The sequence below is a fragment of the Gymnogyps californianus genome, chromosome 5 (genome assembly GCF_018139145.2).
Source record: "Gymnogyps californianus isolate 813 chromosome 5, ASM1813914v2, whole genome shotgun sequence".
In the NCBI taxonomy this organism is placed as follows: Eukaryota; Metazoa; Chordata; class Aves; order Accipitriformes; family Cathartidae; genus Gymnogyps; species Gymnogyps californianus.
Window position 1 is genome coordinate 13,216,526 of NC_059475.1, and position 19,220 is coordinate 13,235,745.

General features: G+C 42.0%; 1 protein-coding gene across 2 annotated transcripts in view; it reads left to right on the plus strand.

Annotated features, from left to right (window-relative positions):
* The window catches only part of DENND2B (DENN domain containing 2B), a 185,549-nt gene that overhangs the window by 100,235 nt on the left and 66,094 nt on the right, over window positions 1-19,220 (plus strand). For both annotated transcript variants that reach the window (XM_050897094.1, XM_050897095.1), the window contains exons 4-5: window positions 9,012-10,229; window positions 14,213-14,349. In XM_050897094.1, coding sequence (XP_050753051.1) covers window positions 9,012-10,229; window positions 14,213-14,349 — 1,355 coding nt within the window. The remainder of the gene's footprint in view (window positions 1-9,011; window positions 10,230-14,212; window positions 14,350-19,220) is intronic.

Below are 19,220 nucleotides of genomic sequence, written 5' to 3' on the forward strand. Positions count from 1 at the left end.
TCAATGGAAAAGAGAGTATGGCACGCACTGATATTTCAGTTCTTGCTTTTGATTTTTTTCCGTGTGCAGTCCACTTCTGATCACTGTGACGGAAGGTACAGTGCAGGCTACTCAATCTTCTGTGCTTTGGGTAGTCATTTGTATCTGAACAGAGGGGGTGAAAAAGGCTTAAGCATGGCATTGTTTAAAAACCATCCTGCACTTGCCTTGTAACAGAGCAGAAGACTGCCATAAATCTAAAGCAGCAGGGAATCTAGCCCTCTCAGTCTAGATAATTTCACAATTTCCTGTTATCTTCTTCATCCTTAGAAATTTCTTGGCAAAGGCATGTACCTAGTGCACGTTGATTGACCACATTTTATTTTACAGTCATTTGTCATTGTCAGATTTTCTTGCTGTCTTTGCTTTACAGATCCAGTCTAATTCAAGTATTTAGGATCTGACTCATCAGCTTTGATTTATTTGCCCTTTTTTTGTACCGTTGTAGAGCATAGTTGCCACTTCACGTAATTTACTTCAGCAGAATGACTCCTGAATTTCACTGGTGTAAATCAGACGTTTTGCTTCTAAGCTGTAAAAACACAGTTCAGCTGCAGTCAGCTGCGTTTCTATGTACTTCTCTTAATGAACTGACTGCAAAGACCCAGAGCTCTGGAGGGGTTTTATATGCAGGAATTCACCACAGCACTCCCGCAAATGCATCCCACAATTGTTATCATTAACTCAATACTTCTTGGGAGCACAGAAACTAGAGCTTTAAAAAAGGCACACAGAGCTTGATCTTGTTTTTGTTTCACAGTGCTAGTGGCCTGTGATTTTGTAACTAGTTCTGATATGGTCTCAATTTTTATTTAAATGGAAAGTATCAAAATTCCTGGGGGAAAAAAAATTCAGAAGTACAAACAGAAAAATAATTGGTGTTTCTATTTTTGTTCTATCTTTAAACATTTTGTGATATTCATCCACTTTGATTTTATTGCCTCATTCTCTCTAAATGCTGGGACTTTTCCATCACTAGCACATGTTCATGAGAGTGAGCCTATTTCAAACAGTCTTATAATGCAAATTCACTTTTCAGTTTGGAAAGTATTTTCTGTCTTGTTTTTGTCACAATCCCAAAGTCAACAATAAAGGGAGGAGGTTATCTGGAATGCAGATTTTCGGGGATTTTGAGCCATACTTGTGGTGAGAGCTCAAAAATCATAATGGGTCTGGTGGAAGAGGGGTTGTTCTGTTGCCACTTACATCACTTTCCTTTCCAAGCGAGAGGCAAGATACGACAAGTTGTACTACTTGCTTCATTACCAAGTTGAATCAGCTCAAAAACCACCTTACTACTGTGTGTCCAGCACTGAGTGCGAAAAGTTCACCTCCTTTACTCACCATAAGCTCTCTTATTTAGATTTAAGATAATTAAATATCACCTGTAGTTATCTACTTGAGTTATGTAGAAAATTACAATACTGTATGCTATGCCAGAGTGCAGAATATATTGTAATAGAAAGATTTACTGCCAAACAAAATTGGATTTAAATCCAGTAGTGCAGGAGGTCCCTTTTGTCTGGTCTTAGTGTTCCCATAATCCCTGGTTACAAGGATTTTAAAGTCCTTTTCTACTCGTGGTACAATTAATACAATGAAAATTCAATTCATCTTCTTTGATGTATTATACAAGGCAGTTGTCCAAGCCGAGACGCTCATTTATATTTGAAAAGAAAATGTCAAAACTCAAAAGTATCAGCAATACATGGGATCCTCTTGGGCCATCTCAGCTAAGCAACAAAGCCATTTCAGACCACGTGTTTTGGTGATGGTTGTACGTTTGCCCCTCATGCTAACCACTTAGTAACCCAGTTAGACCAGTCTGACTACCTGCATTTGTCCCCTGAGCATTCACTGTTGCAGCCTTACAGTAATGCCTTGCTGAGTGCTTTGCAGCAATCACTGTTACTGCCTTTCTGTCCCCACTGGTAAGGATGTAGCTAGGGGTGAGGAAATGAAAGGAAACGACACAGTGTCACAAGCAAATGATGCCAAATCTTTGCTTCTCTGTCCAATGGTTTGTTTCATAACTCATCTCAAAATGCAACCAAACCACTAACTGGTAGTGTTTGATAGCTAAAAGTGGACTTCTCATAGCTCTTTGGAGGAAAGCGTAGAGGAAATTATTCCTAGCTCTTATACAGAGAGAGGAAGAGGGAATTTTTTCGTAACTGTCCCTCAACATTGCTTCAATCAAAGTTGTTAAGGTTTTCTGGCCACCTTTGAATTACTCTGCTTTTTTGCACCTGACAAGGCATGACTGGAAGATTGCTGTACTGCAGTAGTGTGTTCAGTTTTTGTTTGTGCAAAAGTATTGATTTGTACCAGGAGTTTTCACAAGCGTGTGTCTGACAGAGGCAGAAGAGCGCTTTTCTGTTTGTTTGCTGGCAGCAGTGCCCATAGGGTGGCGTGAACGGTACTAGTTGCAAGGAGCTGTCGGTACTGAACCTTTTCAAAAGTGCTTGTTTTGTCCAGGTCACAGAAGTAATGACACAGAAACACTGGTTCTAATTTGAGCTTCTGTTGGTCTGTACACATTTTCTCTCCTCTGCCTACTATGTCAAATCAAGTGGAAGTTCAATGGAAATGAATACCATAGCAAGCCATTACATCTGTTTTCAGTAGCGGTGCATCAAAATGTGCATGGTGCACTTCATTCCAGTTAACAGGTGAGCAGGGTGTGCTTCCCTCTCACTCTGCCTTGCTCTGGGAAGGATGGATTCCAGTATTCACACTCACGGTGGCTGGCATGAAGTCAGAGCCGCTCCTTACTCAAGGGACCTTTCTGTGCTGCTGAACCACTCTGTTACAGTCTGACTGTACAAGGCTCTGCTTTGGGTGGACATTGTCTTGCCTCTTGCTCGGTTCAAAAACCGTGCATCCTCATTTTTGTTTCCGCATCCTGAATTATGGGTAGAAATCAGGTCTCAACCCATAATACTATCCATTTTCAGTCTGAATAAAAAAATGCAAGTACAGCTTTTTAATGTGGTGAGAAGTTACACTTGCATGGGAGAAAATACCCTGTTGAAAATCCAAGAATCCAGTAAGTTATATCTTGTTCTCTGAGTTTCTTACTTCACTTGCCTTTCAATTATTTGGAGGCTTATACTGGTTAAAGATCTGGACATAGATAAGCTCATCTGGGCACACAATAAAATCCCCAGGATTTAGGTTTTTTTCAACATTCAATTATAAAGGTAATTTCAGTTTTTCATCCTGAAGTCTGAACACATCCATTTTGTTTGCTCACTAGCCAAAAAGACTAACAAGATGCCAGAAAGGTGTGGGCTTTACCATTCTTTCCAATGAAGTGTTAGCAATGGATATCTGAATTAGTGCTTCAAATGATCATTTTTGTGCAATCTTTTGCTTGAGAGAGGTTCTTTATTTAAAGAAATGAAGATCATCATTAATCATAAAATATTATTAATTTGTAGTGTTGTATGAAAGAATTTGAAAGTTGGTAGCTGAGCATTTCCTAGCATTCTCTCTTACAAATTTCTGGAGAATTTTGAAGTTACATCCTCAATCACCTGAAATCAGGGCAGCTTTAGTGTCCATATTAAAAATGAGTTTTGCCGCTCTTGCAAGGAGAAATTTCTGTTGCTTTTGTTTCAGATCTCTTTAAATATTGGCTAGAGCAACAAGAGGTCTCTAGTCTTGTGTGGCAGGCCAAATCTGCTCAATACACAAACTGACATGCTTACGGTCATAGCTGATTCTGACGTTATTATCATTACTCTGAAACAGGTTAGGTTGTCCTGATGAAATGGCCCAATGCCCTGGGAAAAATCAGAGATAAGCAGAAAACCTAAATAAAATACTAAGAAAGCAATATTTTCCTAGCAAAAGTGGGCAGAAAGTCCTGAGGAATAAAAACAGTGCCATGTGACTTTGCGTGAGCTCACCAAACATCAGTGTTACTGTGAAATGATGGGATCTCATCAACAGGAGCCTGGAAAGACCCAGTACCTTTTTTTCAACATGTTTCTTACTCTTTTTTCAGTAAATGGACTCCCGAGCATGAGCGTGTTGAAGTGGGAAATTCCCTGGATCAGAGAACCAAAAACTGTCTTATTATTCTGTAAGTGTTGGTTTAAGCAGGGCAGACGGGATTTGCAAAACTGAAAGATCACTGAGCAGCTTCTGCCAACTTGTGTTTCCTCAGCATAGGATGATCTGTGGAGTCACTCCTGATGCTTCAGGAGAGCTAAAACAGGGCTGTGGAGTCTGAGCTGCTTAGCTCAGAGTAGGGCAGTGGGAGTTAGGAGTCCTGCAACTCTTTCAAGGCAAGTCACTTAACCACCCTCCAGTCACCTTTAATCCCTGGTCTGAAACACAACTAAATATTGTTATTAGCGTTTATAAAAAGCGTGTGGATCATGGATGCAAACTCTTCAATAAATGCACATTCTTGTTATCCACCATACTCTGATTTCCAAAAGACGTATAAAGCCAGCTCTTTGGCCAACATTCTGGCTGCCTCCTGTTGTTGAAAGGTATCTCATGAAGTTGTGGGAGTTGTCTGCACTCATTTCTCATCTTTTCTGGAGCTGATGTTTGGCAATGGAAGCAGGCAGGAGCTCAACTGGATCAAAAGGCCAGGCTCACTGCTTTTGGTACTGATTTTGTATTGCCCACTTTCAGAGTGGTCTCCAGGAATTAAATTCTCCCTCTTCTACACACAGCCAAGTGTTAGCACCCACGTTTTGCAGGTAGGAGAAGATTGGTGTCTTGTCCAAAATCAGAGACTTTCTGACTTTTGGGTCAGATACAGGGTGAGGGCTCAGGCATTTATGGCACCAAGAACCAGCCCTTCTCCATCACCATAGATTTTTAGTACAAGTCAGCCTTGCTAGAGGCCTCACAAAGAGGGCAGGAATTCAGTTTTTTCATCTTTTGCTTTGTGATGAGTAGGGTGCAAATTATCTCAAAGCAATGTGGCAAGTGATTCTGTTCTCTTCTTGGTGCAGATGAGATACAGCTCCACTGTTATCCACAGGTGTTTATTGGAACTGGTGAAGAGAGATGCCTATTGATACTAGCCTTTGTTAGAGAAAACAATATGAATACATACATTGGTCCATGGAAATCACATCTTTATTTGAGAGTGGGCCTGGAGAATTACAGTTTTTGGAAATTAAAAGTTTTTTTTCTATGTTTGGGTGAGAAAAAGAGAAACTGGAGAGAAGAGACTGAATCAGAATTTAAAGATCAATTGTACCTAGAGTTCAAAATCCTACAGAGTGTGACTGATATTATCAGTTTTGTCCTACTGCGGATAATTCTGCTGATTTCTCAGGGAACAACTCACAGCAGCAAAGCTAAGTATAGTCTAGAGGGCTGGAAACCACCTCTCAGGTTCTGTCTGCTCCCCTCACTGCGCAGCAATGAGTCCCACCAGGAAGGTAGTTTCAGGGTCTGTGACCTGTTTACAAGACATTGTGGGCTGCTTGGAAGGTGATTTACCTTTGAGACTACAATTCACTGCTGACTTGGCAGTGGTTTGAGAGCTGCACACCTAAGGCTGTGTGTTGGAAGAATACCCTTATCAGATAGGGAATCGGAGCAACTTATTCCGATGTGTTTTGTGAAATGCTGATATTCTCAAAGAAATGTCATTGCGCAGAAAGGAAGTGCTGTTCAAGTGAACTTGTTAAGAAACCTGAACTTGATTCCATAATCTTTATTCATGCTGTTTATACATAATATTTTGAAAGTGTATGTAATGATATGCTTTGTAAGGTGCTGCATGCATCATTGTGTCCGTAGAAAACTTCAATAAAAACATTTTGCTTTACAACCTTTGTATGGAAGATTGCAAGTTATTTAATTATTCGTCTCTGTCCAATAATCCTAGTTTTAAAGTCTGTGGAACTATTGTGCCTTCAAAAGAGTATTCTTCTAATGGAACTAGGTTTCTTGGGGCAGGACCACTTTATTATCCACTGATCAGCTTTTGGAATTTTTGTTTTTTTCATTCTGTTACTTACCACTGTCCTTTAGAGAACGCATGCCTGAAGCCATGTGGACAAAGCTTCGTTTCTCTTTCTTGTTGAATTAGTCCTATAGCTTCTATCTGGATTACTTAAATTTACAGTATAATGCAATGTAAAACAGAATCTTTTTCTTAACTATGGTATCCCAAGTACTTAACAGCATATACCTCCAGAGGGCCTGTTGCTCTGCAGCCCCAACCTTGCACAGTGGAAGTGAGTGGGAGTTTTGTAACTGAAGTCAGGGGTTTCAAGATTGAGCCTTAAGTGCAATTACCTTACCGGGGACCTGGGATTTAAAAGAATGGCTCATATCTCTAAGAAGAAATGTTTTGCAACTTCTGCAGGCTATGCAAATCATGCTTTTCCCCTTTTCCTCCTCTCCTGATGAGTCAACAAACCTTTTCCTGACAGTGGAAACAAGTGAAAAGATGTTTCTTAGACTGTAAGGAGATGAGGGACTATGCCTATGGTATTTTCTATATAGTGAGTCAAAGGCAGAGAGAGGGTTGTCAGCATGTCCTTCGCCTCTGCTGTCCCATAACTGACTTTACCCCAGTCATTTTGTATTTTATGCTTGCTATTGTCAATACAGATTATCATTTAAAATCTAATAAATAAGTTTTAACATGCTAAAGCATTCCTCATGGCCTCTTTGCAGGGTCTGTCCCTATCCCCTAGCTGAATCCTGACAGTGGATTTAGCCAACATGCGGCTTCAAAGGCTGCAGTGGAGGCCATAGTCTTTATATGTAAAACACATTTCCACTGGGTGATACCTGTTTCATTGAGAGAAATGGCAGTGCAGCTCTGGAGCAGGCCTGCACGACATGCAGGAATTAGGAGAACATTATCTCAAGTCTAAGCTAAAGGAGTGTTAAGAATAATATAAAATTTTGACTTTGTGGTATCAAACTTAAGAGATCGAGATGAGACGGACAGAAATAATGAAGAATTAGGGCACCCCACCAAGTCTGAGGAGGCTGATTTAGGTTGTATCTTCAGGCACTATAAAGGTATGTAGGCCAAGGTAATTCTAGGTAATTCACTACAAACTCTATGCTGCAACAACCAGCCTAAACCACTCATCATCTGTCACCTGCTTTTGATCTTCTGAGATCTCTTAAGACACCTGTCTGAAGCTGTATAGAATAGCAGGAAATTTAACTTCTAGGATGAAATGAGTGTATTCTGACATGCATCCTTTCTGTCCTGAAATGAGGAAGCTTTAAGCAGTTGTTGGTGGAGTATTTGCCATTGTCTTTGGCATGAGATCTCTCTTTTCCTATGGGCACGTTTATTTTTCAAAACGATGAAGAAACAGAAGTCACCAAGCAGTGCGACTTCTGTGCCAAAAAGGCTTGATTATCACAGGACTCTGAAAAAGAGATAAGTTCCCTTTTGTGATAATTTGATCATTGTCCTTTTCTGACCAGAACTTTTCTCTGTTGTGATACTTCTGAGCTTGCTTGCAAAGTATCCACTGTAGGAAACGGAGATGAAACCTAACAATTTGGTTTGGGGAGGTATTTGAAGGAGATGAAAATACCTCCTATGTCAAAGTAAATTTTTCAGAAATTGCCCCAGTGCTCTGGATTTTTGGATTAATGCACAAAGCTTGGCACCTGTGCCTGTAGGTATTGGCTGGCTGTTGCGGAGAAAACCCTATAGCAGCGGGGATCTTCTGAATCTTTTCTCCCTTTGCTATAGCGGAGACATTTGCTCCCATAATTTCTTTTGGTCAAATAGTTCTTTCATTTGGATTTTGTGTCTACAGGACAGTTTATGAAAAAACAACTTGTTGTCCATAATCTTCACAGAACAGAAACTTAACTGCAGATGCAAGGCATTACTTTTGGGTCTTTCCCTCTTCTTTCTGTACTGTTTGGAACAGAAATGTTGCTAGGGCAAAATGTTAAAGGAGTCATGATTATTTCTGCTATGGTTTGTATGCATGTATTGTGGCAGTGCCGTAACCCCCCTTTTTTGACCTGGTTTTGGCTTAACTTTCTTATTGCTGGCTCATTGGTGATGAGCCAGCTGATTAATGTGTTGTTTAATTTCCTTTTGTCTTTTTGTTCTTAAAAGTCTTTGCAACAATGTACAAAACCCCAGTAACAATAGCTGATTTTGCAAACCATGGCAAAAATTTGTTCTGAGGGTTTTTTCCAGGGTAACACTGAAACATTTCTGTATAGTTTATATTCTTCAACACATCCTGTGGGCAGATTAATATGTTTTCTCAGTCTGTAATATTCTTTCGATAAGAAATGACTTCTGTTTGGTAAGGAGAATTTAATCTGTTGGCCACAACATCGGACCAAAGACAAAACAAGTCTTCCTTTTGCTGTTTTATTTAGTTTACTGTATACATAGGGGATTTGAAATGCTGTGGCTAAAATACTGCAGCGGCTGGCCACAGTGGTACTTTGCTTCAGATGTTATGAATTAAAAACTGACATCTTTTTAAATTGGTTTGCTCACTGCAACCAGTGAGTAAACTGTGCTCCTTGTTGGTCAGTCTTTCCCATTTTTGTTGCAGTGGGAATCTTCTCCCTGACAGTTCCCTTTTCCTGCAGAGGGACTCCTTAAGCTGGGAAGCCAGGGAGCTATTCTGCTGAAGGTGGTAGATGCATTCAAGGCAATGGTTTGCTATGAGAATCTCAGCTGTCTTTAAACTCAGGAAGCTTGGAAAAGCTGGGGGTCAAACAGAGGTGAGAAAACTGGCTTTGGACATGCTGAATGCCCTGCTCATCAGCTCATCACTGACATCAGTTGATTGCTGCCACCACCCTCACTCCCCACCCCCCGCCCCCAACTCTGTGGCTGAATGGTATTTGGTGTCTTAGTGATGCTTTGGGGTAGTTTTGCAGTGTGCAGACATCCTCTGCTTTACCTGCAGCCAGAAGAGATTTGGCGAATAACTCTAGTTTCCCCAAGGACTTGATTTTTTATTTCTTTCTGCTTCTAGGTGTCAGTCAGTCTCTCCACCGCCTCTTTTGTCTCTGCGAAGAAGCCCAGCCTACCCCCTCAGTGATAGTGAGGACTCTTGCCACTCTACTCGACTTACCGAAGTCTCCAACTCCAGGTTGCGCCTCAAGGACTGGAGCAGCCGCACGTCTACGTGGCGAAGCACCTCCACGAGCCCATCAGACACCGACTCCCCAAGCCACCCTCTCAAAGCCATCAGTGTAGGTGCTTTGGATAAAAGGCTGTCTGTGTTCAAGGCCGAGGACCAAAAGGAGGTTCCAAAGGAGGCTCAAGATGGGGACGCAATAGGGAGTCATCCGCTCACCTGGAGCACTCTGTCCTTGGGCACCGCCACCAACTTGAGGAACCTCTCCCTCAGCCGGGCGAGCGTCCGCTCCCAGGCGCTGGACATCAGGCAGAAGATCACAGAATGGGAGTGCCGCCGGGAGCCGTCCCCCAGGTTGAGCGCGTGTGTGGACAAGAGGGATGCGGGGGAGAGGTCGGGCAGTGAGAGCTGCCCCAGCGTGCTGACCTCTCCCTGCAGCGAGAAGACGTTCGATTTCAAAGGGCTCAGAAGAATGAGCCGAACATTTTCCGAGTGCTCTTACCCGGAAACGGAGGAGGAGGAACTGCTGGACAGGGATTCCTGCCATCGGTTCGAAAAGAGACCAGGCAGAGGCGAGCCTCCTTCTGCCACTTTCCTCAAGGGCCACGTGAGGAAAGAGTCCTCTGCCGTGCTCAACAGAATACAGAAGATTGAGGAGGCACTGAAAGAGCAGCCTGGCAGAGGCCTCCCCCAGTTACCAAGTAGCTGTTACAGTGTTGACAAAGGGAGGAAAAAATCTGTGACTCTGAGTACTGTGGAGGGACTGAGTGAAACCCTAAGTGATAGCAAAGGAGGGAGTGTTATTTTGGGGAGTGAACCAGAAACACCTACTGAGGCTGAGAAAAGCAGTAAGACAAAACAGGGGGTTACTGCAAACTCGGCTGGCCCTAAACTGCTCCTTGAAAGCCCAGCTAACACCGCGGTGAATCCTGTCCCCAAGCCCAAACGCACCTTTGAATATGAAGCAGACAAAAACCACAAAAGTAAACCAAGCAATGGCCTACCTCCATCTCCTACACCTGCTGCTCCTCCTCCCCTTCCGTCCACCCCTGCACCCCCCGTGACCAGAAGGCAGAAGAAAGAGTCGCGCTTTCACAGAAAATCCCAGAATAGGTAAAATTCAAGGAAATGTCTTGTGCTCAATCTTCAAATAAATAAATGTGCTGTATTTTTTTAGTAACAATATTTTAAATTTTAAATTCTCCCTCATTTTAAATTCTCCCTCCACCATTGCAAATGCAATGCTTTTGACCTGAGAAATGCTAGGAATTGCCTGCAAGACAAGTATTTTTTCCGCTGGACTGCACTGATGGGATGCACTGGTACAATACCTTTACATGGCTGCTGTTTTGGAATTCTCCAACCTGCATTCCTCAATCCCTGGAAAAGGCTCTAGGTCATGTGTGCTAAAGGTTATCTCGTTCATTTTGGCACAAATGCCCTTACTTGAGATTTTTAATGGAGCATAATTTCATTATCCTCTTGTAGCGGGACCATAGCTGATCTGTCATAGTCCTGTCTTCCTGTTTACTGCAAAACATACCTGCAGAGGTTTTGTGTTTCCAAAGCTTGTTACCACAGCAGTTGTGTCAGTTTTATGCAATGTTGGTGATTTTATTTAATTCAGTGCTTAGAAATGTTGTCCTAAGTTACTATCAGTAGCTGTAGAGGATTAATGCTGAGAAAACTACGTTTTAGCACAGAAAGGCCTTTATATCCTTCCTGAGTTAATGATGAGCAGAGTATATGGCTGTGTTTCCCCAGCAGTCTGTGGAGCTTGGCTTGTTTTAACTATGTGATTCCCCTTGGCTTTTTGGAAATGGTAAAACTCATTCTGCTCACTGCTTAGAAAATTGTAAGCATAGCTGTTGATAAGCATCCAAAGTACAGCATTTTTAACAAGTTCACCTATCTGTGCAAATGTACGATACACACTCTTGGTATTTAGTGATGAGCTTTGAAGTAACTGCTAAACAGCATCTCAAACGCACACTATCAATTCAGTATCTGGTGCTTGATGTTGGCTCAATTAATTAAAAGTTTATGTCAGCACAACCTGACCTGAAGTACACTGGAGCAGGAAAAGGAGAAGAGGAGCCTTCAGATTCTGCCTTTTACTTTCAAGAGACACCTGCTTCTGAAATGGATCAAACAGCTCTGCTGATGTGTGTTGTTTCTCTGAGAGGTGGGAGGGGAAATGTGGAAAGCCAAGCTCTGATTAGCAGTGCTTATTTTTGAGTTCTGACTATAATCTCAGTTAGAGGAAGTAAATCTAGATTTTAACAAGAATTTGTGAAATAAAGCTGACCTCATTTTGTTCAGCATAGCATTTCCAATGTACAGAAGACAAACAATAATTTTTAAATGTTCTGCTATAAATTATAGCCTTTATTGGAAAATTAAGGGGCAAGTGGTAAAATGGTCTGTGGGGTGGGTGGCGGAGAGGAATGAATAACAGGAGATAATTCTTGCACAGAATCACCGTGTGACCTGCAGCTAAGTGATCAAAGTCAGTCTCTGAGTACACACTCACACTGAGTTTGAGACCATGCAAGTCCTCTAAGAACCACAGTATTTTGTTACAATGAGTTTGTGGATGAAGTTTTGAAACTTCTTTCAAGAAGAGAGATAATTCCTGCTTGCACCTGCTGTTCTGCAGGTTCAGTCTCCCATCATAGCGGAGTTAGGCAAGAGCACGGTTCAGCAATGGAGCCTTAGTCCTGAGTGGGGCTAGTAGGTATGAGCCCAAAACAAAAGCAATATTTATCAATTTAAGTTGTGATTAGTGGAGCATAAGTTGTAGGATTTACAGTGTTATCATGTGTACCTGATGATTCTTGCAAATCAGTTTGACATTGTACAGGGTAGGTTTCCATTTGCCTGTAACAGCTTTACCCTACTGTAGTTTAGTGATTTCTCTGGACTTACCTCTGATTAATGATGATCTAAGTAAGTTTAAATCAACCTCCTAAAATCACAGGTTTGCCGGCTGACTTCAAGGCTGGGTAGAAATCCTTTATAAAATCTTAACTTTATTGTCTTTGCTACTGTCCTTCCTTTAGTTACAGTAAGAATTCCAGCATTTACAAAGCGCTTGAGACCATACCAGTTATCTAAGAATGACAGTATTTTGTTAATATTAGTTATTGACATCTCAGTCTCTAAACTGTTCTTTTTTTGAGAACAGACATAATTTATCATGTCTACAGCTTCTAGCTGTGTGTTTCACATTGAACATACGTGTGGTTTGCACTCACTGGAATGTCATGAGAATGCACTGTGAATATATTTATTCTTCTTATATTTTAGTTGAAAACACTAGTGTTCTTTGTGGTGGCTAATTCAACATTATACTAAAATGGAGAAAGTCTCTCATATTTGCCTGCTAGCATAGAGCCAGTCTGTATTCAGAGGACCTGGTGCCCATGGTAGCTTCTACACTTTAGATGGATGTGAGCTGGACGTTCCCTGGTGGTTGGAGATCCTTTGGCACAGACACAGCACAGGAGAGGAGTGTCACAGGATAGGCTCGGGACGCATGGACCACAGCTGAGTGCCAGTCCACAAAACCATTCCCGTGGTCCTATGCAGTGTCACTGCGTCGTAGCGTTTCCTTGAAATCTATGAGAGTTGGATATTTAACTACTTTAGAAAGTCTCATTTCATATGCAGGTATGTCTTCAGTGCCTAAGCATCTTTTATAACTGCCAGTAGGTGTGGCAGAGCAGATGTCTGGATCTGAAATGCACGGCTTATTTCTGCCACTATCCTGATATGCATAACAGGGACCTGGCTATTCTTAAGATTACAGAAAGGAGAGAGAGGGGGCTCCTAAGCCTGCCTCAGACCCATAAGTCTGCTCCAGCAGACAAATAGGAAATGCTCTTGTCAAATGCAGTGTCTGTATGATAGTCACTGTATTGCCTGTAGGGATACTCCTGAGCCAATTAACAGGCTGAAGTATGTCTCATGAGACTCTGCCGCTGCCATATGGGTATGCTGTCAACATATGTTTCACTCCAGCTGGGGAGAAGAGGAAAGGGGGTTGATGGTAGGATGATTTACTGTTAATCTAGTTTGGGTATCAATGAGTGAAGTACAGGCATCAGGACAGCCTCTGCAAGCCTTACAGCACCCCGGGATTTACACTTCTGAGCCCAATTTTCATACCGTTTCATCCTCAGCCCTAAATCAATCAAGTGAATGCTAGCCCTCATGCAGCTGGCAATGCAAACCATGCACCTCCCAACTTCAGTGTAGATATTGCCTCAGAGAACAAGTGCTGGGCAAACTGGAGAATGGGGAGGGCTTGGGCTCCTTTTCACCGAGAGCTGCTCAGCAGCACTGGGACAGGTGTGAGTGAGAGGCGGTGAATCGCTTCTCCTTCGAGTACGGGGGTGGGAGACAAGTTATATGGGTTCATCTGACCCGCTGCCCCTCACCTTCCTGCTAGAAAGCTCGAACCTTCAGACCCCCAGCCATCAGCCCAGGCTGCTCGTCCACCCCAGAAAGCCTTAACTTCCTCCATGCTTTTTCCTTTGCTGCCAGTGCTTGACGCAGGGTGTGCAAGGGAAATGGCTGACTTTCACACGAGTCTGCCTTTGGCATTTGTACACTGACCTTTATGCGGGAACATATCTGGAGGTTCAAGACGTAAGTGTTTTCAAACTAAGGGCTATGTCTCCCAGAGCAACCGGTGGAGGAATGCTTTCCAGAGAAATGTCTTTTTCTTGAGGAGAGACGGCCACGTGTTTCTGGGGCCCCTGGCAAGAGCAAAGCAATTTCTAGTCTGAGGACTGTGCTGCTAACTTACTCTGTAACCTTTGAAAAATATCACATACTTTCTTGGTATTTTCTCCCTATCCGCATAATGGGGATAACAATACTTCCAACCTCATAAAAGTGTCATGGATTGCTATACTAAAGACCGCTGTGAATACAGGACTTGAGGTCCTCTAAAAGTTAGTCCTTAAAGCATGATGTTTAATTTAATGGTTTTGGTCATTTTATATATATTTCTTAGCAAACAATGCTCAGCTAAGTGTTTGAGTCATTTTGCATTCTAGTTACTAATTACTTATTGTTTTAAACTTTAGAAAATCCTTTGAGTTTGAGGATGCATCAAGTCTGCAATCCCTGTACCCTCCCTCCCCAACTGAAAATGGGACTGAGAGCCAGCATAAATTTGGATCCAAGAGCACTTTAGAAGAAAATGCCTATGAAGACATCGTAGGTAAGAACCTGTTGCAGTACATGGTCTCACAGCGGGATGTTGAGCAGTTGTGGTCAGACCATGTATTGTTGAACACACGCCCTGTGCAAGAACATTCAGTGCTGTCAGTAAAGAGAGATGAAATGGAGGGTAAATGGGTTTGATGCATCAGTGCAAACGTAGCTCTCAGTCTGCATGCAGGAGGTCTTGATTCCTTTGGACTTGGGTGGTATTGGAAACAAACTGTTTGGTCAGCTTTTTGCCATGCTTTTCAAGAACCAAATCATTCTTTTTATCAAGGCCTTGGCTTGAAGCCTTGAGTGGTGTAAAAATGCAAAGAACTGAACTCAAGATAGTGTTTACAGAACTATCCAATAGCAAGATTAACCTCACAGGCCTTGTGTGGTCAGCCTGAGCTTTTCAGGACTCCTGTGTGGACTGCCTCAAAGCAGTTGTTTGTAGCACCATTCCTGGTCTCCCCTCAGTCCCACTTGCTGGTTAAAGAAAAATTAATTTCCTTTAGCTATAGAGCCATCAGGAATGCGCAGCAAAAACGCTGTTTTGATTAAGCTTCACAAGAAAAACATGTTTCTTTTGGTCTTAGAAGGAAATGTATGGCCTATGCATACATTCTTTTAACATCAAAAAAGTTCTTATAATTACTGAAAATCGGGCAGCCCTTCAGAGCACAGATTTTCCATGCAAATGATGAATATCTGCATTGTTTTTAACTCTTTCAGTGTTGTATTATTACAACAGATATGAAGGGTGCTTCATTTTACTTTGGACAATGAATCTTTATCTACTGAAAACTGGAGGGCTACCAAGATAGTCAGGGGCACTAGAGCACGTGTCCTCTGAAAAGACACTGACAAGCTGGGCTTGTTTAGTCTGGTAAATACACGACCAGAGGCACTCTAATACTGCTTACAAATGTTTGAAGGGCAAACAAAGATGATAGAACACAACTCTTCTTGGTCATATCAGTTGATGCAGCAAAGAACAGTGGCCACAAATTGCAGCTCGGGGCTCTTTGTCCTTATACCCAAATTCTGTCTCTGGCTTGTCAGCCTCAGTGAAAACAGGAATTTACTGTTTCCATTTTCAGCTCTCCCTTTATGTCATTCAAAAAATTGCTTTCAGAACACAAAAAAATGCTGCTGTTCAGTGTCTGTTAATAAAAATGAGAGCTTATGTAGATACTAAAAAGTTTTTTCTGTGGAGAGCGTCCTTACATGATCAACAGCCTTCTCCATGAACAGTCAGACAACCATGCAATTCACACTTGAAAATGTATTGTGCATTAATTACAGTGCTTATCTTTGCTCAGGACCTGTCAAAGTGCTGCCAGATGTTAGGTGGTAATGCTTCTTTTCCTTGCTTTGGTTTGTTAAATATCAAAATAAAATATTGATGTGGTTTAACCCCAGCCCGGCAACTAAGCACCATGCAGCCGCTTGCTCACTCCCCCACCCAGTAGGATGGGGGAGAGAATCAAAAAAACCCCCGAACTTGTGGGTTGAGATAAAGAGTTTAATAGGACAGAAAGGAAGAAAATAATGATGATGATAATAATAATAATAATAATAATAATAATAAAATGACAATAATAATACTAAAAGAATTAGAATATACAAAACAAGTGATGCACAATGCAATTGCTCACCACTTGCCAACTGATGCCCAGTTAGTTCCCGAGCAGCGATCCACCCCTCCTGGCCAGCTCCCCCCAGTTTATATACTGGGCATGACGTCATATGGTATGGAATATTCCTTTGGCCGGTTTGGGTCAGCTGTCCTGGCTGCGTCCCCTCCCAACTTCTTGTGCCCCCTCCCAACTTCTTGCTGGCTGGGCATAAACACTACTTAGCAACAACTAAAAACATCAGTGTGTTATCAACATTATTCTCCTACTAAATCCAAAACACTGCACTATACCAGCTACTAGGAAGAAAATTAACTCTATCCCAGCTGAAACCAGGACAAATGTGCAGGACTGGTAAGAAGCTTTCTTCAAATGAGAAGAAATCTTGGGTTCAGTAAAACGAAATCATAATGGGCTCTTCCAGCTCATGGGAACTATAAGCCAGCTCCCTGCAGATTATAATTTGGGCATTTTGTCAGGGCAGTGGGAAGAGAATGCAAAATTTCAGATCTGTGGACAAACACAGAACTTCATTGTTTTGTACTGCTTTTTAACAACCTCTTTCCAAAGCACTTCATTCAATACAGGCAGTGCAGGGGGAATGCCAAATCAGTATAATTCTTACAAACTGTCAAGCATGATTAAAGACACGCCAAAGTAGTTTGATCTCCGGCTTTAAAGAAACTATCGTAGTTTTGTGTATCACATCTGCATAATTTATACCAGTAGTGTTAGACCCCAGTCTCTAAGTAGCACTTTTGTACTCATGCAGACCAGGTGTCTGTAAGAGTGAGTTTATTTTATAGATTTACATCTGCTTCAAAGCTATAAAAGACTCTGTCACTGCTGCTTTGGGTTTTCTTTGAAAACAGTTGCCCTAAAAGTAATGGTGGATTTTTTATCTATACCTGGTTGAATCTCCTGCCTCCCTGAAAGCTTGTAGGTAGTTAAAACATTGTCACTGTAGTAATAAACTCAATAAAGTCCCCTCCCACCCTATCCCCTGTAGAATTAAAACTTTTAATGCAAGTAAGTGTTAAAACACAAGAAAAAAAGGCTGTAAATCTTGAGCAATGCTCTAAGCACTTTACTGTGAGACAGAACCATAAAAAAGAATTCAGGTTGGAAGGGACTCTGGTGTCAGCTGGTCCAGGCTCTGCTCAGAGCAGTGCTAGTTTCAAAGTTAGATCAGGTTGCTCAGGGCTACGTCTGGTTGAGTTTTCAAAATATCTTAGGAGGGTGGTTCCACTGCCTCTCTGCGCAGCCTGCTCCACTGCTTAACCTCCACTGTGAAGAATTTTTTCTTGATATCACTGTGAAGGAATTTTTCTTTCTATCCAGTCAGAATTTTGCTTGTTGCTATTTGTGACCGTTGTCTTTCATCCTTTCACTGTGCATCTCCAAGAAGCGTCTGGCTCCATCTTTTCCGTAACCCCTTCTAGGTAGTCGAAGACAGCAGTTATATCCCCCCACCCCGACTTCTCTAGGCTAAACAGTCGCAGTTCCCTCAGCCTTTTCTTGCTTATGTCGTATGCTCCAGCCCCCAGCCATCTTAGTAGCCTTGCTCTAGACTATCTCCAGTCTGTTGATGTCTCTCTGGTACTGTGATTACTCCATGTGTGGCCTTGCAAGGGCCAAATAGAGGGGAATTACCACTTCCCGTGACTTGCTGGCCACACTCTTGCTAATGCAGGCCAAGGTGTGGTTGACCTTCCTTGCCACAGGCACACACTGCTGCCTTATGTTCGGTTTGTTGCCCACTGGGACCCCAAGCCCTTTTTTTGCAGAGTTGCTCCCTAGCCAGTCAGCCCTGGCATGTACTGTCGCAGGGTTATTCTGACCCACGTGTGGGACCGTATGTGTCATTCCTAAACTTCCCGAAGTTCCTTTTGAGCCATTCCTTCAGCTTGCTGAGGTCCTCCCGGGACAGCAGCCCAGCTCTCCTGTCTGTCACTGCGTCTCCCAGCCTGGTGCCCCTCAGCAGGACATTTCTCCCTCACTGGAAAGCAGAGGAGAGCTGTGGATAAGTTGTGAATTATCTATCAGAGGGTATCTTCTAAAAAGCATATTTAATGTTAGATATCTGAAAGATACTGTGTTGGGATACTGAGTGCTCTCACTCAGACAAGTACAATGATCAAAATACAGCTTCTGAGCATGTAAATGCCAGGACTAGAGTCATTGGTTTTGAGGTTACTACATGAACTCATCATCTGATGCACATGCACACTAAACCTTTGTCTTTCTCCTGGTGTCCTTACACTGTTTCCTTCTTTAATGACCAGGACACTGATGAACTGCTATGGCTAGTTTATGTTATTTTGAGAGCCAACTTAAAACTTTTTTTTTTCTTTTAAAGGTACATTAAAACCAAAAATGATTGTGCTTTGAAATCCAGTGACATCATGAACCAGACGCTTTGTTTAATTTTGTAATATTTTTTTACACTTTAATAGATGAAATATCTGCATGTTAAGTTCAAGACAGATACTGGATTGGAGCATAATGATCCATTCTGCATTAGTCAAGAAGCAGTTGTATAAAGGGGTGCACATTCGTAATATTAATCAGAGCTGTAGTCCATGTGCAAGGAACCATGTGGACTTCATTCATCTTCCGTACTCGCACTCACAGGAATGTGGCACTCATAGTAAACTTAACATTGTTTTGCTTCTTGTGGTTTTGAATGAGTCTTTAATCAGACCAAAATTGATGCGGCTTTTTGAAGCCAGTTGGGGAAACCATGCTTGGCTTTGTGCAAATTCAAGAAACTATCATAGTATTAAGAGATGTCTGAGACGGTTGCTTCTGCTGTGTTTGTGGACAACAGTATTTCCTGTCATATGTACCATATGGTTTCAGTTTTCCAATCTGTTCCCCTAAATGCAGTTGAGATATCTGAATATTGTTATTTAACCTCTGGTGTCTCTGAGGCATTTTTCACCTGACATCTAGAAGAAAGCACTTGTTATCATCACCAAAAAAAGCTGAATGCCTAAAGTGAAGGCAAGGTTAAGGGCACAATATTAAGTTTAACTTAAGAAAATCTAGTAAAACCATGTAAATTATAGTTTGTGTTTGTAAGAGAAATTGCATTCACAATTCAGAAATTAAATATAGTGGAAAAAATCTTTGACAAGGCAAGCCTTCTTACTTTGTTTGTCACTCCTCAGAGTGCTGGACACTGTAAAACAGGTGGAGATTTCCTCTAAGAGGACACTACATAGATGTGTAGGAGACCCATTTC